Below are 22,689 nucleotides of genomic sequence, written 5' to 3'. Positions count from 1 at the left end.
TTTTTTGTTGCCCCTTGTAAGATGAAATTGAATTTTTCAAAACCCCCCCTCGGCTAATTTTACTTCCCGGGTTGATCCGACCCAAATTGATTCGTTCAATTCGTTTTGATCCATTTTCATATAATATAACTCGTACTCGACCCGAATCCCATATTTAATCCAACTTAGAAAAGGATTAATACCACCAAAAATCTCAAATTTATATATTTGTGACAAATTTACCCTCTATTAAATTGGATTAGTACCACGGAAAATCACAAACTAATACACCCGCGACAAACAGAAGATAAAATCCCAAACTGGTACATTTGTGACAATTTTACCCTCCACTAGTTTCCGTTCAATTTTACCGTTAAATTTCTGAATCGAAAGACACGTGATAGTTGATGGGTGTACCAGTTTAGATTATCATTTTTGTTCAAGAATCAAGAAGCTACTTTTTTTTACTTCTTGATTCTGTTTCAAAACTGATTCTGGAAACAAAAAGTTTACCAAACGCATTTATGTTCCAAAACTGATTCTGGAAACAAAAGAACAGCTATTTGGCAACTTACCGAATGGGTCCTTAGTATAGGGAAAATTTGCCACAGGTGTATCAATTTGAGGTTTTTCGAAGTATTAACCTTCTAGAAAAAGCTATACTCATATATACTCAAACTGAAGTAAGAGCACGAAATGAGTGAGTGTGAGATTAAACGAAAGCGAGAAAGAGAGTAAAGAAATAGTCATAAAGACGGGTCGGGTCTAAGAAAGTTGTCAACTAATTTACTAAATATAATTAATTTGTGTAACGACGTATCCCATCAAATATAAGTTGAGAAATTGCTCATTTTGTCAAGTCTACGGTACTTCCTAAATTAGTTTAAAAAAAATCGAAATCGCCACTTGCCCGAACAGCCAATGTACGTCATCTGCGCATCACATTACGACGGAATAACAGAGGTTCCATTCCATCACATCCTCGATTAGTCGCCTGAACACGGCACGTTTGGGAGAAACACTGAGAATTTTTACAGTTTGAAAGCAGGAGACTTCATGCAAATGCAGAGATATCAGAAGCAGGAAACAAAGCTTTTATCCTGATAGAACATTAGGTTCTTTCATTCATATAGAGAACCATCAAAGCCTGTATGGGACCGATAAATCTAGTACTGCCGAAAGGATGGAGCCAGCAAGCGCAACCACGAAACCGAACTACTCTCATGACAACTCCTAGCTCTGTCATCTCTAAAGCAGGCCCATCTCTTCAAGCGAAAGAAAAAAACAACGTGCAAGGTACACTGTTTCTGAAAATTGCTATCAACAAGAGTGCAACAGTCCTCCCTTACGCGACAATATAGTGTTGGCGCTCCTGCAACATTCTTAATTAGATGATAGCATCTTCATTCATCAAAGCTGCAAAATCTGAAGGCATACATCCCGAGCTGCATTATCTTCTTTTTATTCCCAGAGAAAACTTCTTGTTCTTGTGGTCCCTGGGGTGAGAGATCAAAGAAAATAGAACTCATAAATAAGAAACCATGGATTACCAGTAGCTTCGCAATCTCGACACTTTATTACTCAAAAATTTTGCCTCATTCGATACCAAAAAATGCCACTGCTCGACTACGTTTATCAATGCTATCCGTTTGCAACCTTCCTTTTATGCTAAGCATAGACTAACCGAGATTGCAAGAAGTTTGAATGCAAATGCAAAGTGAAAAACTAACCAAGAAACTTAAATGCGTATCTTGCATTTCCATTGAAATTTATATAAATTGGAAAGTGAAAGAACCTGCCCTGAAGAACCAACATCTTTCTAGCTGTAGCCCTAGCTTTTCATACTTGCTACTTCCCTTGTTTCCATCAGTAACTACACAACAATCCCACAGTTGCAGAAAAATGAATTATAGCACAATTTAGTGAGGTCGTATTCCGAGTATCCTGAGTTCTAGCCATTTCATCACATTTCAGATCAGAACTTTCCGTATTTATAATGTTTGTCAAAAGGTGAATAAACCATTTGTTGGGCTCAGAAAATTCTTAATTTCCCAGGTTGTCTTCCCAATTTACCCAGTATGCTTGAGAATAGCCCTAACCTCAAGCTCAACCACCACACCACCAGATTAACCGTCAAAAGGCTTATAGCCCTATCACTCCTTTTCAGAGATTACTTAACCAGCCAAAAGCTATAATTCATAATCACGCCCCCGCATGCTTACTGAACAGATTGCAATGATCACAGCAAGGCCATAGAGAAGTGGCAACCCTGTGAGAACACAAACAAGAAGAGACATCACAAATTCTTCAACTTGTTTTATGGCCAATCTACAGTAAAAGAGAAATTTCCATCAGAAAGCCGTACATAAATTTTAAGGGAACAATGCATAAATAGGAAAAAAGTAACCTGGTTATGAACCGATTCCAGAGATGAGAGAATACTCCCTATTTATTCAGCATGTACAGACATGTTAACTTGAAGTCATGCTCTACACCAGACTTAACTCACTCCCAAATCTCAAGTATGAAGCTCGCAAACTCAAACTGTGGAGTTCCGTCACTTATCACTTCTATTCTTTGCTTAAAAGAACACCTGACACATGTCAGGAACCTTACTTCCCCAAAAATCGGTTTGTCTGATTAAGATATGCCGGTCATTCCAGAGTTAACTACCAGCAAATGCTTTGCTAATCAACCATTTCGTGCATTCTCAGTGTTGGGAAAGTTACGATACGGAATCAGCACCTTAAAACATCTAAAGCAACAGGTTTAACTGCAATTCCAAAATGCCAACAATCAATATGCTAGAACCAGATATTAGCAACGAATAAAAATCACATACTCATTTCTTGACATGCAACAGATGATCAAACCAGGTTGAGCCGTTTATGAGCTAACCACATCAACAACAGAATGGCCGCTTACCTGGACACTCTCAATAAGCTGCATACCTGCAGCTGCCTTTCTATTTTTTTTGTCTTGGAACGAGATACTGGCTGCCTGCGTAGAGCTGGATACGCATCCATTCTGTTTTTCGATGTCAATAATAAACATCAAATGGCAACAACATATCCAATTTCCACTAAATTGCATTATCTCTTAACTACAGGAGACTTCTGAGATCTCTCGATCAGTAAAACAATTTGTTTTGGAGAATTTAAAGGAATTTTTCGAGTTCAATAGAGCAACTCACAGCAGTCGTCAAGCAGAGGATTTTAATCCTCATAATGTTAGGAAAGCGAGGTGACTTCATGCAAATGCAGAGAAGCACGTAAAAGATAAAGCCGTAATGAAATAAGGTCCGTTTATCCATATAGAAAACCAACAAAACTACACAGACTTTGTTCGAAAGGTTTTCTTACTGCTGTGATGGAGCTTACTGCTTTCAAGCACCCCGAAACCAGATGAAACAGCATGCAAACTGGTAACTTTGCCTCTTCGGAAATTGCCACCGTGGAGGCATAGGAGAACAAAGCGCAGCAACCAAAAAATGGATGTCAACTAATATATGGATCTGAAATCTGATTCAATTCCAGTATAGCACCTATGGGTACATAAGAAATGTATGGAATTGATTCTTTTCAATTAATAGATCAGATCACGACTTCGAATATGGAATTTAAAAAGGATCATATAGGAAATGATATTTTAAATCATCCAACCCTAATAAAATATACAATCAACCAACGTTTATAGAATTTGAAAAAGAGTCGGAAGAAACGTTTCGATCCTCTTATTTGTATCTATATGATCCATTTGGATCCCGATTCACAGATCTCTTGGTTTCACGGTATCACCTTCACTGACATTTTAAACCTTCAGAGTCCTCAATCACTAAAACACCAATGCATCGCAGGAGCCTTGTCAGCAAATTGTAGAATGTTCAGAATTTGTAAGTTTGAGATGCGCTGGTCATGCCACATTACTCAGCAACTTAACTATGAATCCAACAAATCCAGGCAGACAACTTAGTTGTATGTATATGATGCATTTGGATCCAGATTCAGAGATCTTTCGGTTTCACAGTATCGCCTTCATTGGCATTTTAAACTTTCAGAGTCCTCAATCAATAGAACACCAATGCATCGCAGAAGCCTCGTCGGCAAATTGCTGAATGTTCAGAATTTGTAAGTTTAGGATGTGCTGGTCATGTCACTTTACTCAGCAACCTAACTATGAATCCAACAAATTCAGGCAGACAACTTACTTACCACAAAACCACTTGTACAAGAAAAAATCACAGTTCTGGTTCTTTGCTCACCCCACAGCCAACATATTTATGGCGAAATCACAACGAAGCCTTAAGCAGCGGATTCATTGTTAGAATCTAGCAACAGGATGCACTCGCTGCACGCAAAAAGCAAAAACTGACTTAAAACCCAACTTATTCTGTCCATTAATTTCGATATCCCAACAATTTGAGAAATCTTAGCCATTGGTTCTCTGATCCAGACTAAAGGGAGCACATAGCTTAATCAAGTTGTCTAATATTTCCACAGCAGGAGACAGACACGAATTCTCACTGTATCATTTTCCTCCTCTTCTTCCCCACCCCACCATCTTACAATCTATCCTACCAATCCATGAGATGAACAGAGAGATACTTCATGATCAATTTACTCATGAACAAAGACATTATCAAGAAAACGTCTTTAGTACCCCATAAAATTGCATCATTGCACCATCTGACAACAGGAAACCCCCAGAGATCTTAAAGCATTCCAGCAGCACCAAGACAAGAATTCTTTAGGAGCATTAGAAAACTCTCGCGCTTAGCGGAATTCTTAAGGGGCAGGATTGATGCAGGAAAAAACTTGGTCATTACATCATGTGAAGGTGATACAGAACATGTTTTATGAAATAACATTCTCGAAGATATAGAACGCACAAGAGAAAAAAAGGATCAAGTCGTACTCTTTCAAAGGTTTTTTTCTTTTTTTGGTCAAATACTTATTCAAAGGTTCGCTCATTCATTATTCACGTAAAAAGAAAAACTACACCAGAACCGGCAATGACCTACAAGCTTATCCTGCCTAAAGATGGCTACTTTCAAGCTCCACGAAACCAAGATGAAATCGCGTGAGAACTCCCTAACTTTTATCATAAAGAGAACATGCCCGTCTCTTCAGAAATCGCCACCGCGGAGGCGGAGAACAAGGTGGAGGGTCGACTCCTTCTGGATGTTGTAGTCGGCGAGGGTGCGGCCGTCCTCCAGCTGCTTCCCGGCGAAGATGAGGCGCTGCTGGTCGGGCGGGATCCCCTCCTTGTCCTGGATCTTCGCCTTGACGTTGTCGATGGTGTCGGAGCTCTCGACCTCGAGGGTGATGGTCTTGCCGGTCAGGGTCTTCACGAAGATCTGCATCTTCTTCTTCTTCCGGGGCTTGACGATGATGATGATGAACCGAGAGAGAGACTTGGACAAACAGAGGGGATTGATTTCTGAAGCCTATGACGAGGAGGGAGTGTTTAAATAGGAGAAGAGGCGCCGACTCAAGGTCGCGGTGACGTCATCGGGAGGGAAGAAAGGGTCATGGTGACGTCATCCGTTGGATCGTCGGAAGGAAAAGATCCAGAAAAATCAGGATAGCACTCAAGGAAAAAAAAAAGGCACCATCAACATTAAATGACAAGTATGGGAAATTTGAATATTAGATAAAATTTTTACTAATCAATTAGAAATAAAAAGATAAGAGTTTGAGCATCGGGTGACGAGCATATCGAGAATAATTATTATCCATACGTTAGATCAAAATAAAAGTAAGATTGATATTATGAGTTTCTGATGAGAAGTTGAAATTACGATGGTATTGAGATTATAACGGAATTGTTCCGCAAAGTCTTAGAATGAGTTACTGTTATTAATCTATTGGTTTTCATACACGCGCTCACGGTTATTTTTCATCAGATGGAGACATAAAGTACTTAATAGTATGTTCATTTTCATACCGCTATACGAAATCTTATTTGAAAAGTAAATTTTAGACGGACATTTTGTTATTCTTTCAATGACGAAGAAGACAAATATAGAGAGATAAAACTTGATATTATCTTTTCTTTTTTATTTGAAACAAAATCGTATTGCAATATTAAAAACAATCTGCAAATTCAGGCTCGATGGAAAATTTAACAGTGACACCAAACTCACTTTTGACTTAAATGTATACATAGAAAATAGATATAGAGAGATAAAAATTCAAATTAATCTCTAATAAGGCCGGCACTACTTGAAGCCTGCCAAATGCGAAATGATACAATTAATTTTGGATAATTCCCTCATAATATAATTTAATAAATACAATGGAAAGATCTGTTTACATCATCAACTTCTCAAATTGAGTATAGTACTTAAAATTATTTGTCTTAATGTACCAACAACGTTAATTCAAAACCTCAATTTGTTTTTTAATGTTCCACATTGACATATAAAGTTAAAAATTGACATTGGCACATGATAAGTCAAATTTATCAAATCATATAGGAAAAAGAAAATTCCTCATGTATGTCAGTGCAAACTGGGCCAAAAACTAATAGATGAATGGCAAGAAAAAAAGACTAATACCACGAAAAACCCAAAATTGATACACCTGTGATAAATTTATTCCAAACTAATGTTTTGACCACCAAAAACCCCAAACTGATATGCATATGACAATTTTACCCTCTGTTAATTTCCGTTTAATTTTACCCTCAAATTTCTGAGTTGGATGACACGTGGCAGTTCACGGGTATACCAGTTTTGGGTTTTACCCTCCGTTTATCATAAATATATCAGTTTGTGATATTTCATGGTATTAATCCAATTTAACGGAAAATATTGTCCCAAATATACCAGTTTAAGGCTTTTGGTGGTCAAAAAATTAATTTTGGGTAAATTTGTTACAAATGTACTAGTTTGGGATTTTCCTAGAATTAACCCCAAGAAAAAATAGTGATTTGACTTAATTTAAGAAATAAACAGTGATTGTTGAGAATGGGGATGAATTAATGAAGTTTAAATTCTATGAAAAAGTATTTGATATGTGATTGCTAGGTGGGTTCTTTTAAATTACCATGTGTTTGGTGGTTATTATTCTTCGGATGGCAACTTTCATATTATTGAAATTTGTTAGAATAGAATTTGAGGTTGAAAGTGATGATCAATTTGCTAAACTCTATAGAGAGCTTATAAATTTATATATTTTTTATGTCGGTGCAAGTGATGCGCATAGGCGCAAAGTTTAGTGGTTGTCTATGGAAAGAAAAGGAAAGAAAATGGATAGTTTCGTAATGAAGTGAACGAAATGGAAAGTTATAAGGTATGTTCTAATTATATCTCTTTTGTTTTTATTATTCGATACAATTGTAATTTTAGGGATAAACTTTATTTGATGCCATCTGTAACCCCAATCACATTAAAAGCAATAAAAAAATATTAGTTAGATGAACAGATATTCTTTTGGTTGCACTAGTGGATTGAATATTCTAACAGCAAGGAAAACAAACTCACGGTTCTTGTGAAAAACAGCGATGACATATGAACCTTTACAAGAAATTAGCGGTGAAAAGTCAAGCACAAAAAAAGCCATAAAGGAAAAAAGAAAGAAAAAGGATTGCAGCTTGGCCAACAAATGAGAAAGAAGCAAGAAGAGAGACCGTCCGAGTTTGTGTACCATTCCTTTTGCCAAAGTTGCTCCCACAAAGGCAGGTTCTCCATCATCGCAGAATCGGCGGAGGTAGTCATCGCGTACAGGGTTGTCTTGTTGGACAAGAGAAACCCTCCTCTGGTTTTTTTTTTATTTCACGAACAAAAGAAACTCTAGATAGAACAATTTTGGTCATTTGATTTGAATCGGGTAATCTCTAGTGAATCAAATAAGGGTGAGACTCCTTATTTGTCGATTATTGGGCATCCCTCTTTATTTGTCATTCATTAAGCATCCATCCTTATTTTTTGACGACATGAGATCACGTCCCCTAATTTTTGTTGAGAGAGAGAGAGGCCAAAGAGGATATGATGATGGCGGGAAGCAGCCAACATGGGGCTGCAAGTTTGTTATGCATATCATCCCTTTACTTTAGCGGACTCATATTCTATCGACAATGCATAGCTTACCTTTTTTTGCTAAATCGAACCTTCCATTGCATCAGAAAAGTACAATATTACACAGAAGAGTTATAGCCTACATCAACACAATAAATTAAGGAAGACTCCGCTAACACTAAGTATTTGACTCTAGGTGGGAGATCATTAAAAAAGAAAGACGAAGCATTTCCTAAATGATAAAAAGCCCATTTTGCAAGCTCATGAGCAGCAACATTACTAGATCTGTTGATCCACTTGAAACTCCATTATGGGTTGTTGCTAAGCTTACCTTACTAATTGAAATGCAAGAACTTCTATTACGCGTTGTCTATTTTAAAATGATGGACCTTTTGATAATTCATGGATTATGAAAATGCCATCACATGCCTGTGGAATGTATTGTGTAAGCCATGCTTTGCATGAATTTTATCTTTTAAAATTTTAGTAGATTCGTATTGACTAGGTTCCTATCCTAATTTTGTGTGTTCGGCTTGTACAAAAATATTTTATTTTCTTGAAATTATACTAATGACAATCATTGTGAAATTCTAAATATGAGATAGACGAACAATAAAGAAAAATAAAAAGTACTTTACAAAAACTATATATTGATATATACTATAAATCGATTGTAATATCTTTAAGTAGATTAATCCTCACAAATGCTCTCCGGTGAGCCTATGGCGGGCGGACGGGATCAGGTGGAGGAGGAGATGCCACCACATGCCCTCTCCGGTGCTTTGCTTGGTGATCTTGACAAAGTCCTCATTGCACTTCTTAGGGATACCGGCAGCCTCCTTAATGTCGGCACGGCCTCCTCCTTGGAGTCAGAGGTCCTGGCGAGAATGCGCTTCGCGTTGCCTAGACGGCCCTACATGATGAGCCCGGGAAATTCTAGCATGACGAGTACCCTGATGATGAGCAGGACCAAGGAGATTGCTCCACGCTAAGCATGCCGCGCCACCCGAGGTTGAGAATCAAGGGACAAAAGAGGAAGATGTCAAAAAAATTGCCGAAGGATTCGTGTGATATAATTGTTTGATGAGAAGAGTTCTTTTGCTAATTCATAGAGCATCCCATATGATCTCCTCCTTGCTCCATCTCTCTCCCACAAGGAAGTGTTCTGTGTCTGGAGAGAGAACGCTTGCCTGGGTTCATCTAACAGAGGACCACTGTGACATTGCTGCTCATCGCAGATCCTTCCGCTATGGCTTCCAATATTGACCTCAGCAATGAGTTAGAGTTCTTGGCAAGGATACGCTTCGCGTTGCCTAGACAGCCCTGCATGATGAGCCCCGGGAAATTCCAGCATGACGAGTACCCCGATGATGAGCACGACCAAGGAGATTGCTCCACGCTAAGCATGATGCGCCACTCGAGGTCGACCTCAGGATCATTGCATGTGTTTTTAAATAATACCTATAAAGTAAGTCAATTGGCATTCAATTAGTGGTTGTATAGCTGCAAGAGAAAACCATGTTAAAATCTAGCTATAAAAGAGGACGAGAAAAACAAACTCGGAAGCTTTTTGAATCTCATCATTGGTGTTACTTTCATTTACTATGAGTGGTTGGTTCGGCGCTTCTAGATACTCAGGAATTTCCTCCCTTTCCCTCATATTCGACAGCCAAACAACATCATTGATGTACTCCCTTACGGTTAATGAGCGACTCGGTTGTTCCATTCCAAATTCCAAGGCTCGATTGTATGTGCTCAGCCCTTTTATAAAGGATGTTCAGAATGAACCATATGAGCAACAACTCAATTGATCGATCTTGTTCATGGTAATTTGAGAGCTATGAAATACAGTTTCCACGTAAATCCTTAAATCGACAAACAACATGAATCAATTCATGCATGATAAAAAGGAATATGGGTTGACAAGATATGGCTCTCGGTTTAATTATGAAAAAGGACATATACATACATGAGGATGCTATGATTAGATGGCGAGAAGTAAAACACTGAACGAAATGGCTAATGGAACTTGTTTCCTTTAGAGAACATGCATTCTGATTTCACTCAAATATTTCCTCGAATAGGTGGCATGCGCTTTGATTAATGAACTTCTACACACAATAAGGCAAAGAATCACTATCAGCATCACTACAGCGTCAATACACATTTAAAACATTGATAAAGCTTTTACCAGGGACGAATTTCCATGAGCCTCAACCACATTTCTCATACTCGATTAGCCACATTAGATTAAGAATATTCTTACCTGTAGATCCAATGGCCAGGAACACCGATTGAACTGAGAATGAGAACTAGAATTTCCAAGATGTCTTCGCTGGTGGTTGATGCTGCAGAAGTAGGATCAAGCAAAGTCCAATTACTTCAAGGCTTTTTGGCTGCGGTAACAGAGCCAAAACAGAGCATTGCAACTGCGTCTTCAGTGCCTCGGACAGCGTTCAGAAACGATGGAGAAAGCTTAAAGACGAAGCAAATTTTCATTCCACTGGATTTTTGGCTCTCGCTTGTATGACAGATGTGCACGAAACGTCTTCCCAAATCCGTAACTCCGGCGGCAACCAGGGGAAGGCGATCGTCGGCGAATGCTAGTGACCGTAAATGGCGGATTTCAGCATCGTGTTCTCCAAGCCTCTCGCACTTGGTTCGACTAGAGAAATTTTGCCTTCGAGCTGTTCCTCTCTCGTATTCTCTCTCTCTCTCAGCCACGAACCGGAACAAAAGTAATTTCCTTCCTTCAGTTCTGCACCCTCTTGAGATTGACGCTGACCGGCGAAAACTCTACAACTCTTGGCCTCAGCGCACCAGCGATGAAAATCGGTGCCGGCAAAGGAATCTCGAGCAGGAGCAGAGCCACTTCCACGTTCGTGGCCAGAGTAACAAAGCAGAGCCGAGCTCTCCGATGCACGGCGTCAGAAACGAGTAAATAGCGGCGATGAACAGCGTCTGGAGACGGTCAGAAACAGAAAATGCCCAAGAGAATCGCTCCCTAGAGAGAGAATTTCTCCGTCGGTTCTGCTGCGTGCGGATCGAAAACGATATGCACAATCCCAGCTCAGCAACTTCTAGCGAAGGAATCGGGCGAGCTATGCACTATTGACGCGGGAGCTTAAGGGTGCGCATGAAATCCATTCTGGAGCAGAAATTCTGCTCCAGAATGCATTTCGAAACAGAAATGCGTTTGTTAAAAAATTTCCGGAATGCATTCTGGAGCAATTTTTGCATTCTGGAATAAAAATGCGCTTATTAAAAATACTTGATTCCTGAATGCATTCTTGATTCCGGAATGCATTTTTAATTCCAAAATGAGTTTTGGGCAAGAAAAAGAGAAGCTACTTTTTGTAGCTTCTTGATTCCAGAATGCATTCTCCCTATTTTCTCTCTTTTTTGTGGCCTTTACAACACATTTTGAGATCTCACTAATTTTTTTTCAGAAAATGCATAAAAATTGAAAAATTCCAGAAAAATTCATAAAATTTCCAGAAAATAAAAAAAGTCAGATTTCGGGAAAATAGGAAATTTGGTGAATTTTTTTCAAAAAATATAAAAAAAACCAAAATTTTCAAAACTTTACAGAATGGCTTAGAATACCTTTGGACACCCACTTTGAGTGAAATTTAATTTTTATGAGGTGCCCAAAAAAATCAAAAAATCAAAAATTTCAAAACTTCACAAAATGGTAGAATACCTTTGGGCACCCACTTTGAGTGAAATTTAATTTTTTTGAGGTGCCCAAAAAATCAAAAAATAAAAAATTTCAAAACTTCACAAAATGGCTTAGAATACCTTTAGGCACCCACTTTGAGTGAAATTTAATTTTTTTGAGGTGCCCAAAAATATTTAAAAAATAAAAAATAAATTAAAACTTCACAAAATGGCTTAGAATACTTTTGAGCACCAACTTTGAGTGAAATTTAATTTTTTTGAGGTGCCCAAAAAAATCAAAAAATAAAAAATTTCAAAATTTCACAAAATGGCTTAGAATACATTTGGGCACCCACTTTGAGTGAAATTTAATTTTTTTGAGGTGCCCAAAAAAATCAACAAATCAAAATAGATTTCTGTTTCAGAAATCAATTTCTGGAGCAGAATTAGTCATATTTTATCCAACAGATTTCTCCTCCAGAAATCAATTTCTAGCAAGAATTCCAGCAATCAATTTCTAGCAAGAATTTGATTTCTGAAGCAGAATGGTTACTATTCACGCCCTAAGCGTGCGCATGGAATGCATTCCGGAGCAAAATTTTTGCTCCGGAATGCATTTCGGAACAGAATAACGTTTGTTAAAAAATTTCCGGAATGCATTTTGGAATAATTTTTGCATTCTGGACAAAAAATTCGTTTGGTAAAAACACATTCTTTTTTTAGTTCCGGAATGCATTCTCGCATTCAGAATGCGTTTTTCACCGAAAAAAATAAGCTACAAAAAGTAGCTTCTTTGCTTCCGGGATGTATTCTAGCTTCTCCTTCAACTCTTCAGTTTCGTTCCGCTCTTCATGCCCTCCTTCCCTCCTTGCAACTGCACCGGAATCGTCGCCGCATCCTTCCCCGGAACCGCCGCTGCGTCCTTCCCTCCTTGCGACTGCACCGGAACCGCCGCCGCGCCCTTCCCTCCTCGCGACAGCACCGAAATAGCCACCACACAGGGCGGCGATCAATTTGGCCCTCCATCTTTGCCGTCTCCGTTTTTTCAAAGGGGCTCGTGAGTCTTCGATTCCTTCTCTCGTTAGCTTTTTCCTTCGGTGCAATCAGCGGTGCGCAACGCGGCTGTCTGTTTAGGGCACGCGGCCTGCGCGAATCTCGCTCGATCGAGTCGAAATCGAAGGAACGAGACGCTGCGGAGCGGTCTGGCGAGAACTCTTCATTCCTAACGTAGCGCTCTTCTTTGACTTGCAGCGGATCTTCCCACCCAAGTATCACTCCGCCTTAACATGAACACAGAGCAGAAAGAACGACATAAGCTCAGAATCATGTCCATCTCCGACTCTGGCTACTCTTCAGTCTTATGCAAAAGGTAATTCGTATGAAGCTCTCTCTCTCTGGGAATGAGAATTTCTGGTGTTCGGTCTGGTTGACCTTATGCTCTTGAGGCTAGAATTAAGATCCCCATGTTGAAAACTCTCGGTCTTAGGCCTGGGTCTCACAATCATCTCCGTTGCTTTTACATTTCTTCACATTTTGGTCATTCTTAGGGAAGTTCTTCTATGGATTGGTTAAATTAGTTCGTTTTGATTATGTATCGTCTGCCTATTATAGATTGCTTGTTATGGCAATGGGGAAAGCATTATTCTTTTCTTTTTCTTTGTGGCCGGTAGACTAAGTTTAGTCTTTTTAGGTTAACTCATTTAGATGTTCTGGTCCGAGTCATCTCACTTTTGGGATGGGGATTCATTATAGTGTCACTGTCTCTTTTATGGGTGACTATCTAAGAGCAATGTGGCTCTATTATGAAGAGATCACTCTGAGTTGCTTTTTATGTTTGATTCTTCTTTTTAATTGAAATTTTATGTATCTATTTGCATTATTTACTACGACAATACAAAAGAATTTCCTTTTTATTGTTTTTTGACTGACTAAGGATGATTCATCTGTCTTGTTCCAGCTCTTCTGATTTAAAAAATGGAAGAACAGAAATCTAGTCAATGATGCTACAGCTTATTGGTTTATCTAATGGAACTGACTTCTTAGGAGCAATACATTCTTGCCAGGGACTACACTCTTCTAAGAAGCTGCCTTCCTCTGCTTCCTTGCTTGTCTGATTCTGTGGTATTTGTCTACCAGCTTAGTCCCTTACAAAATTGATCCCCGGTCTATTTACATGTGTACTTTTCATGTAATTTATGTCTTGAAAGAGGCATAGTTCTTCCCTTCTATATCTTTACCTGAGCATCAGCTATTCATATGTTAAATTCTTTGAATTTACATGATATTATTCCATGTCCTATGTTACAACAGATCTTAACAAGTGTCTTTCATGGTATTCTATTTTTCCCTAGTCTATATCTGAGCCACACTTGTTCCAAGCATAATTTGAATTTGAAAGTCCAAGTGCCTCGCCGCTCCATGCATTGCCTTTTGGATTTAATACATTGGAATTCTGATCTCTTTGTTGCACTGAGAATAGTTAAAATAGCTATCACACCACAAGAAGATTTTGGTTCTTATCACAGTTTAACTGCTCCATTCATTCGGTCATTGCTTATTTATGGTTTTGTAGAGTAAAAAATTGTTCCTTGAGGCACTTTCTTATCTTTGCTTATAATATGTTTCTGACATTCTTATGCACATGAGCTTAGATACTAGAGATTGTACGGCAGCTCATAATAGGCTGTTTAAGTATCAAGTTTCTTCTCCTGTTAGCCCTCAAGATTTGTTGTGCTCTTGCTTTGATATGTGCCTTAGTTCATCTATACTGACTATTCCCGCATCTCTCAAGGTAATGACTATTTCTGGAGCTCTGGACCATTTGCAATAGCAGTTTTACTTACATTCACATACTAAGTCCCATCAACGCAATTGAGGAAGAACCCGTGGATTAAGACTCTTCTTGCTATAACAAGGCTACTTTAGGGTGTGAAATTCTTTGCTCAGGTACAATTTATGTTGTCTTTTGTAGATGTGCTCCTCTGTTTAATTATTGTTTGTTTGTTGAATCGCCATTACCAGCATTTGCCCTTGAAATTTCATCGATTTTACATAAATGGAATCCTCTAAAGACATGTACATGGCAAAGTGGACTGAGTCGTTGATCGAATTATTTGTAAGTCTGATGGTGAATAAGGTAAAAAAGGGAAATCGCACATCATGTACCTACAACAGAGTAGGGTGGATTAACATTGAGGGAGAATTTAATAAACAAACAGGACTTCGCTTTAGTCTACCACAGTTCAAGAACAAGGCACAGAAACTGAAGAGACAATATGGTAGTTTCAAGAAGCTGTTTTCAACAACGGGATTTAGATGGGACGATGAGAGCAAGAGGGTTGTCGTGGACGATGAAACTGTCTGGGCAAATCACATCAAGGTGATGTTACTTACTTAGGTCCTCTTATTGCTGAAACCTCAAATGTAAGATTTATAAAAGGTTGAGTACTGCATGATATTATTTTGAAAATGGCGCAGGCTAATACTGAATGGGCCAAGTTCAGGAAGGACGGATTTCCTTTGTATTCACAGCTTTGTGTTGTGTTTGGGGATACATACGCCACTGGGGAGTTTGCAATAGGAAATGCGCAAGGCGTGGCGCCGTCGGAGGGTACAGGTGATAGTGGTGGTGGTGGTGGTGACAATGATGTTCATGTCGACCTAAGCAAATCAGAATAGTTTTTCGAAACTCAAGCTAATGTGGAACAATTTAACGTGTCGGCGAGCCCACCTCCAAAAAGCCATAGGTTGGATAGGACTCCAAATGCCAAGAGAAGGAGAAAGAGCAGTTCACATTCATTTGACGCGACCTGCAAAGCCATTCAAGAGATAATCAAAGCTAAGACGGTTCAAACATCAAGTGCCTCCGTTACCTCACAGTCCTCAACACCCGTGGACCCTTACTCTGTAGCAGCCGTGGCTGCCGTCCTAAATGCCATACATGACTTGGACAAGGTTCTTTACATCAAAGCTATGAACCGTGCTGTCATTAATGCCTCTTGAAGAGAGGGCTTCCTGACATGTCTTCCCGAAATGAGAGTTGCCTTTATTGAGTCTATGGATGAGTAGTTGGGCTGTTGAGTAGTTGTTCGGCTATAGTATGCAGTTTTATGTTTGAGTTCATTTCGGCTTTTCACTTATGTATTTCAGACATTGACTTGTCTTTATTCCTATGCATTTGTGATGATGTTGAGACTTTGCTTTAATGTGATTGAATTCCATAATTATCTGTCGAGTGGTATTAAATTCCCAACATATCAGTTCAAATGGATTGGCTTCCCAACTGACATGTTGAGTTTGTCTTCTTCTTTCGCATGACGGCCTAGGTAATATGGAAGGGGATCAAAGTAGCTGGTCTAATGATCAAGTAGCATCAAGTGAAACAATTCTATCAGGTGAACAAGACTTTGATGAGGATGAGTTGAATATATTGTTGGTATGGTTGTCTACTACTTGGTTGCGTAGGTCCATGCACAGGACAGAACGTATTAGGGATAGCGTATTAACAGGACCCGAATGGGTTAGCGAGCTTCTTCATCGACATTCGGATAGAGTATACGAAGCATTTAGAATGGAGAGACATGTTTTTCTTAACCTTTGTGGTTTGCTCAAGTCAAGAGGTTGGTTGACAGACAGTCGATATGTTAGGGTAGATGAACAGGTTGCCATGTTTTTATTAATAATTTGTCACAAGAACTCCAACAGAGCTGTATGTGAGAAATTCCAACGTTCAGGAGAGACTGTCAGCAAGTACTTTGGTGCGGTGTTGAAAGCTGTTTTGGAATTGGCGAAGGAGATTATTGTACCTCCTTCGTTTGATGTTGTCCCAGAAGAAATTCGGATTTAGCCAAAATTTAATCGTTACTTCAATGTACTTTTTTCGTACATTTCCTTGCACCATTTGGCTAGTTTTGCTCACAATCTTGTCTAATGTATGTATTTAATTAAATGACAGGGGTGCATAGGCGCTATGGATGGCACCCATACTCATGCTACCATACCTGAACGTATGCAAACATGATTTAGAGGTAGAAAAGGCACAACTACTCAGAACGTGCTGTGTGTGTTCCTTTGATATGCGATTTACTTTTGTGTATGCTGGTTGGGAAGGATCAGCGAACAATTGCCGGGTGTTATCGGCCGCACTTGACACACATCACCTACAGTTTCCTCGATCACCCGCAGGTGCTACTTTGATATATAACGAGTATTTGTGTTTATGAGTTTGCTAGGATTGCATTTCATGATCAATCCATGAATACTTTGTTGCAGGCAAATACTACGCCGTCGATTCTGGTTATGCTTCAAGTCCAGGATTTTTAACACCATTTAAAGGCGAACGATATCATATACCAGAATTTCGACGAAGTGGGGGACCAACAACAGCAAAGGAATTGTTCAACCACAGGCATTCGTCATTAAGGAATATCATTGAGAGATCCTTTGCGGCTTTGAAGAATCATTTTTTTGTTTTGAGACATTTGCCTCCATTTAAATTTGAAAAACAAACATAGATTGTAATTGCATGCTGTGTGATTCATAACTACATCATTGAGCAAGACAGGATGGATAAGCATTTGTCCATATATGGAGATCCAGATTATGTGTATGAAGCTACTGAACAGGGTACAGATGATATAGTGACGACCGAAGAGGGAAACGAGATGAACATTATCAGGAAACGTATTGCCAATAAAATGGCTAGGGATAATCATATACCGGAGATTCCATGAAATTCGATTTTCCACTATTGTATTGTACTTCCATTATTATTATTTGAGGATTATTTGCTTTTTTTTCCTTTTGTAATATAATGTTGTATTGTAGGATTCGTATTATGTGTAATTGAGGATTTGGTACCAGGTCTTCTTGTAATGACATGTTATTTTGGAATTTCTGTTCTTTCTATTTAAGGATTTAAAAAAATGTACTAGATTTTGCCTCGAATATCATGCATTGTAGGTTAAGATAAATAACATTTTGCAATTGAGCTCGGACTATCTTTGTTGTGGAAATAGAATTGGCGCGCTGTTATCGAATGCATTTTTGGCTTAGAATACCTGTGGCCACCCAGTTTGAGTGAAATTTCAATTTTTTTAGGTGTCAAAAAAAAATTCAAAAAATAAAAAATTTCAAAACTTCACAGAATGGCTTAGAATACATGTGGCCACCCAGTTTGAGTGAAATTTAAATTTTTTTAGGTGCCCACAAAAAATAAAAAATTTCAAAACTTCACAGAAAGGCTTAGAATACCTATGCGCACCTCCAAAAATTTAAATTTTTACTCAAAGTGGATGGCCATAGGTATTCTAAGCCATTTTGTGAAGTTTGAAATTTTTGAATTTTTTATTTTTTTGGGCACCTAAAAAAATTAAATTTCACTCAAAGTGGGCGGCCACAGGTATTTTAAGCCATTTTGTGAAGTTTTGAAATTTTTGATTTTTTGATTTTTTGATTTTTTTGGGCACCTATTACAAATTAAATTTCACTCAAATTGGGTGGCCACAGGTATTCTAAGCCATTTTGTGAAGTTTTGAAATTTTTCAAATTTTTATTTTTTTGGGCACCTAAAAAAATTTAAATTTCACTCAAAGTGGGTGGTCACAGCTATTCTAAGCCATTATGATCAATTTTGAAATTTTTGATTTTTTAAATTTTTTTGAGCACCTAAAAAAATTTAAATTTCACTCAAAGTGTGTGGCCACAGGTATTCTAAGCCATTCTGTGAAGTTTTGAAATTTTTGATTTTTTGATTTTTTTGAATTTTTTGGCACCTAAAAAAATTTAAATTTCGCTAAAAGTGGGTGGCCACAGCTATTCTAAACCATTCTGATAAGTTTTGAAATTTTTTATTTTTTATTTTTTTTGGGTACATAAAAAAATTAAAATTTCACTCAAAGTGTGCGGCCACAAGTATTCTAGCCATTCTGTGAAGTTTTGAAATTTTTTATTTTTTGATTTTTTGAATTTTTTTTTTCAAAAATTGAGTTCGGACTATCTTTGTTACGGAAATAGAATTGACACGCCGTTATCAAATGTATTTCTCATCCATAAGCAAAAATTTCCTCAAGTTTTACCAAACAGATTTCTCTTTCAGAAATCAATTTCTGGAGCAGAATTAATCATGTTTTACCAAACAGATTTCTCATCCAGAAATCAATTTCTGGCAATAATTCCAGAAATCAATTTCTGAAAAGAATTTGATTTCTGGAGCAGAATGGTTACCATTACACTCTAAAAGGAACAAAGGGATTCCATCTTGGGTTCACTTGGATTTTTTATTTCCTCGAATTAATATGGGCTAATTTCGTTCAAGCTTAATGGGCCAAAATGTTGAGATTGGGGCATGGGCGTACGATCGATCACCCATTGTGTGTATATATGAGGTCAATTTAGTTCGTGTTAACAGGCTAATACTCCATAATTTCAATACGACATTTGAAAATAATTAGTCAAAGCATGCGAAAATTGCAGCCTAAATTTAAATTTCTAAAAATAATTCGATATGGGAAAAAAATCCGTGATTGAATTCTATTTTGTATTAAATTTAAATGAACGATCATATAAAAATTAAAGTAAGATGGAAAGTAGGAACCCAAAAAAATTCCTAATGATCGATGGGAAAAGAAGAAAATAAAATATAAAATGTTTAATTCTATGATAAAAAAGGGTAGAAAAGGCAATAAAAAGAATATTGGCATAAAGATAATGTACGGATAAAATAATATGATAACGGGGAAAAAGAAAAAAAAAATGGAAGACTGAGTAAAAAGGCCTAATAAATTTAATCGAATACAAAGATGGAAAATTGAGAAAGAAAAATTTAAACTGTGGAGGCGCAACTGGAATCTGGCACTTCCATGATAAACGGTAGCTTCTTTATCTCTATCATGCGCTTAATCATATATGATAAAGTTATTGTTGTGTGGTCCTATACGTGTGTGGCTCGTTCTTATATTTAAATTATATATGACATACAAGAAAATCGGAATCTGGCACTTCCATGATAAACGGTAGCTTCTTTATCTCTATCATGTGCTTAATCATATATGATAAAGTTATTGTTGTGTGGTCCTATACGTGTGTGGCTCGTTCTTATATTTAAATTATATATGACATACAAGAAAATCAATATATTCAATATGGAAGAACTGATTTGTGCTGATTATATGACATACAAGAAAATCAAGCATATCTTCTTCTTCTTCTTCTTCTTCTTCTTTAAAAACCCAGTATTGTGGAAGGGCCTTACATTTAGAGGCTTTTACAACCGAGTTCGCTAAACTATTTGTTTCTCTAGAACAATGGATGAACTCAAGATTTAGCAAGAGTTTTTTTTTTTGTCGAAACTAAAGCAAGAGTTAATGGGTAATTTTTCTTCTTGTTTTCTTAATATTTTTTGTACATTAATGCTAGAGGTAGTGGGGTAATTTTAATATTTTGAAATTAAAAAATCAATGGAAATTCTTTAGAGTAATAATAAAAGTTGAGTTGAGAGGCAACATGAAAATTCAGTGATTTCATGAAGAACAAGTAATATTTATGGCATGTTTGATAATCATCCCGTTTCTCTATTTTTTGGTTTTTTGTTTCTCAGAATAAAAAAAGAACAGAAATCTAATTAGTAACGTCAGCTAATTTTTCTATTCTCCGGAATAGAAAAGTGGCTAAGAAATATATTTGGAACAGAAAAAAGAAGTAAAAAAAAAAACCTACTTCTTTGTTCCTGGGAACAATTTCTGAAAACAAGTCATATTCTTTTTTTTTTCTTTTCTTTTTTTCCTTCCTTTTTCTTCCTCCTCTAGCTAGTCGTCGGGCCTCGCCGATGGTTGGTGACTGGCCAAAGATGAGGGTCGATGACGTTCGGCCTCATGGTGGCTAGGCGAGTCTCGCTCGGACATGGCAAGGTCGAGCCTCGTTGGCCCTTGTCTCTGGCTGGTTGCTGGCCATTGCCGTGGCCCAACGATCGGCTAGAGGAGGAAGAAGGGAGGAAAAAAAAGAAAAATCTTAGAAAATTATTAAAAACTAAAAAAATTCCACATCATAGAAAAAATTTAGGGTCATATCAAACGCGTTTATGTTCTTTTTCTATTCTAAAAATAGAAATTTTGTATAGTTACCAAACGTGTTCTTCTGCTCAGAAACTCGTCCACGAATATAAATTGAAAAACCTTTTCGAAAAAAAAAATTTCCGGGAATAGAAATGTTACCAAATGCATTAGGCGCGCACGATAACCATTTTGTTTCTCTGTTTTTCTATTTTTCTATTCCCGAAAACATGTTTGGAATAGAAATCTATTTGGTAACGTAATTTCATTTTTCAATTTTTGGAACAAATTTTGATTTCAGAAATAGATTTGGAACATAAGTGAGGAGTAAAAATTTTCTACCTTTCTATTTCCGAAACAGAAATGAGAAATAAAAAATATTTTCATTGCTCGCCCTCGTTACTAGCTGGCTGCCTCCCGCCATCGACCACTGCCTGTCGCCCGCCTCCCGCCGCCGTCCGCCATCCTTCGCTGCCGCTTGCCGTCCACCCACGGCCGCCTGGGAGGGAGAAATTCTGTATCGTTATCAAACGTGTATTTTTTTTTTTGAAAAACTCGTCCAAGAAATAAAAATAAAAAAATACCAAAAATTATTTTTTGAAACAAAATAATTCTCATCCGCGTCATTAATGGCCAATACATTGTGATTCATCCATATGTCCAATCACTTTAACTGATTTGATATTTATTTTATCGATACTAATACAATAATACGAGAGCTTTGGCATTTTTAGGATGACGACTTTCCAGAAACATCTTGACGGCAATTTTTCTTGGGCTCATGAAGGTATTGGGAAATTTTCATGATTTCATCTGCGTCACTTGTAAAATAGGCTATGATCTCAAGCCTGACGTATGTTCGATGGAAAAATATGACCTAAATTTGCCACCATATTTAGCAAGGAATAGTCATACCAATAATATTTATAATTTATAGACTACATAAACCAAGTTTAGTTGATATATTGATGATTTGGGCTTTAATCAGAGAGAGAGAGAGAGAGAGAGACGTAGGTTGCGGGCATACATGCAATGGTAGCTTCGAGGGCTGTGATGCCATCGCCATGGCAACAACTACAACTGCAGCTATAGCTACAGCAACAATGGTTTCTGGATTGCACGGTGAAGGAGAGAATGGGAAAAAGAGAGGTAGTTTAAGGTTTGGTGACATTGGGCATGGTATGCAGTATAATAAAATTAGGGAAAATTGTTCCAAAAGTCTTGAACTTGTTGCACTTTTAACGATTCAATCTTAAACCTTTTAATTATGCCAATTGAATCTTAAACATTTTCACGTTTTGTCAATTGAGTTTATCCGGCCAATTTTGGTTGGACAATCGCTGATGTGGACATTGGCCCTCCTACATGGTACGGTCGGTGCTGACATTGACAATTTTTAATAATAATTTTTTTGAAATTTTTTGTTAATTTTTTTTAATATATTAAAAATTATCCAATTCAGTACTGGCCGTGCCCCGTGGGACGGCCGGCATCCACACTAGCGATTTCCAGCCAAAATTGGCTGGATGGACTCAATTGGCGAAACGTGAAAATGTTTAGGACTCAATTGACACAGTTAAAAAGTTTAAAACTATAGGTGTAGGACTTTTTAGACAATTTTCCTAATAAAATTAAGTGGGGTGATTTTTTGATGAGTGATATGGAATTTCTATGTAGAGTTGGGTAAGCTCATATCAAGAATTGTTATATAATTTATAAATTGGTAGATTAAATTCATTTGAACCATTGATTATTTAGGTTTTAGGATAAAATGTACGCCATCACGTTGATCCGCAATCAAGTCAATTCAAGACCCATGATGCATGCACCGCAATTGGCACCACATATTTTCCCAACAATGTGCGCCCCACCGCAAGATTTATGTGTCCGCCCTGGAATGCTTGATCCTTCTTTCCTTTGACGATGGTGTTATGCTAGCCAAGTCTCGAAGGAAAGTACCTAAATATTTTCAATTTAGAATGT

General features: G+C 37.7%; 2 protein-coding genes and 2 long non-coding RNA genes across 4 annotated transcripts in view; 3 read left to right on the top strand and 1 right to left on the bottom strand.

Annotated features, from left to right (window-relative positions):
• Positions 1 to 4,926: 4,926 nt before the first annotated feature.
• Positions 4,927 to 19,935, bottom strand: LOC115674138 (ubiquitin). Its single transcript, XM_056316763.1, has 2 exons — positions 19,927 to 19,935; positions 4,927 to 5,344 (listed from the first exon to the last, which is right to left on the bottom strand). Exon 2 carries the CDS (start codon positions 5,339 to 5,341, stop codon positions 5,105 to 5,107), a length of 237 nt encoding a protein of 78 aa, XP_056172738.1. The 5' UTR covers positions 5,342 to 5,344; positions 19,927 to 19,935; the 3' UTR covers positions 4,927 to 5,104.
• The window catches only part of LOC130139554 (uncharacterized), a 48,824-nt gene continuing 34,918 nt past the window's right edge, over positions 8,784 to 22,689 (top strand). The window contains exons 1-2 of the long non-coding RNA XR_008817670.1: positions 8,784 to 8,874; positions 9,285 to 9,421. This is a non-coding gene — a long non-coding RNA (uncharacterized LOC130139554). The remainder of the gene's footprint in view (positions 8,875 to 9,284; positions 9,422 to 22,689) is intronic.
• Positions 14,429 to 15,781, top strand: LOC130139551 (L10-interacting MYB domain-containing protein-like). Its single transcript, XM_056316762.1, has 2 exons — positions 14,429 to 15,038; positions 15,137 to 15,781. The coding sequence occupies exons 1-2, from the start codon at positions 14,715 to 14,717 to the stop codon at positions 15,335 to 15,337; spliced, it is 525 nt and encodes a 174-aa protein (XP_056172737.1). The 5' UTR covers positions 14,429 to 14,714; the 3' UTR covers positions 15,338 to 15,781.
• On the top strand, positions 16,160 to 17,502 carry LOC130139553 (uncharacterized). Its single transcript, XR_008817669.1, has 3 exons — positions 16,160 to 16,529; positions 16,614 to 16,686; positions 16,931 to 17,502. It is a non-coding gene; the product is annotated as an uncharacterized LOC130139553 (long non-coding RNA).

Source organism: Syzygium oleosum, unplaced genomic scaffold (assembly GCF_021117445.2).
Source record: "Syzygium oleosum isolate NSW1041296 unplaced genomic scaffold, Sole_v2.1 Sole_v2.12, whole genome shotgun sequence".
Classification (NCBI taxonomy): Eukaryota; Viridiplantae; Streptophyta; class Magnoliopsida; order Myrtales; family Myrtaceae; genus Syzygium; species Syzygium oleosum.
This window is presented reverse-complemented; position numbering and strand designations above follow the sequence as displayed.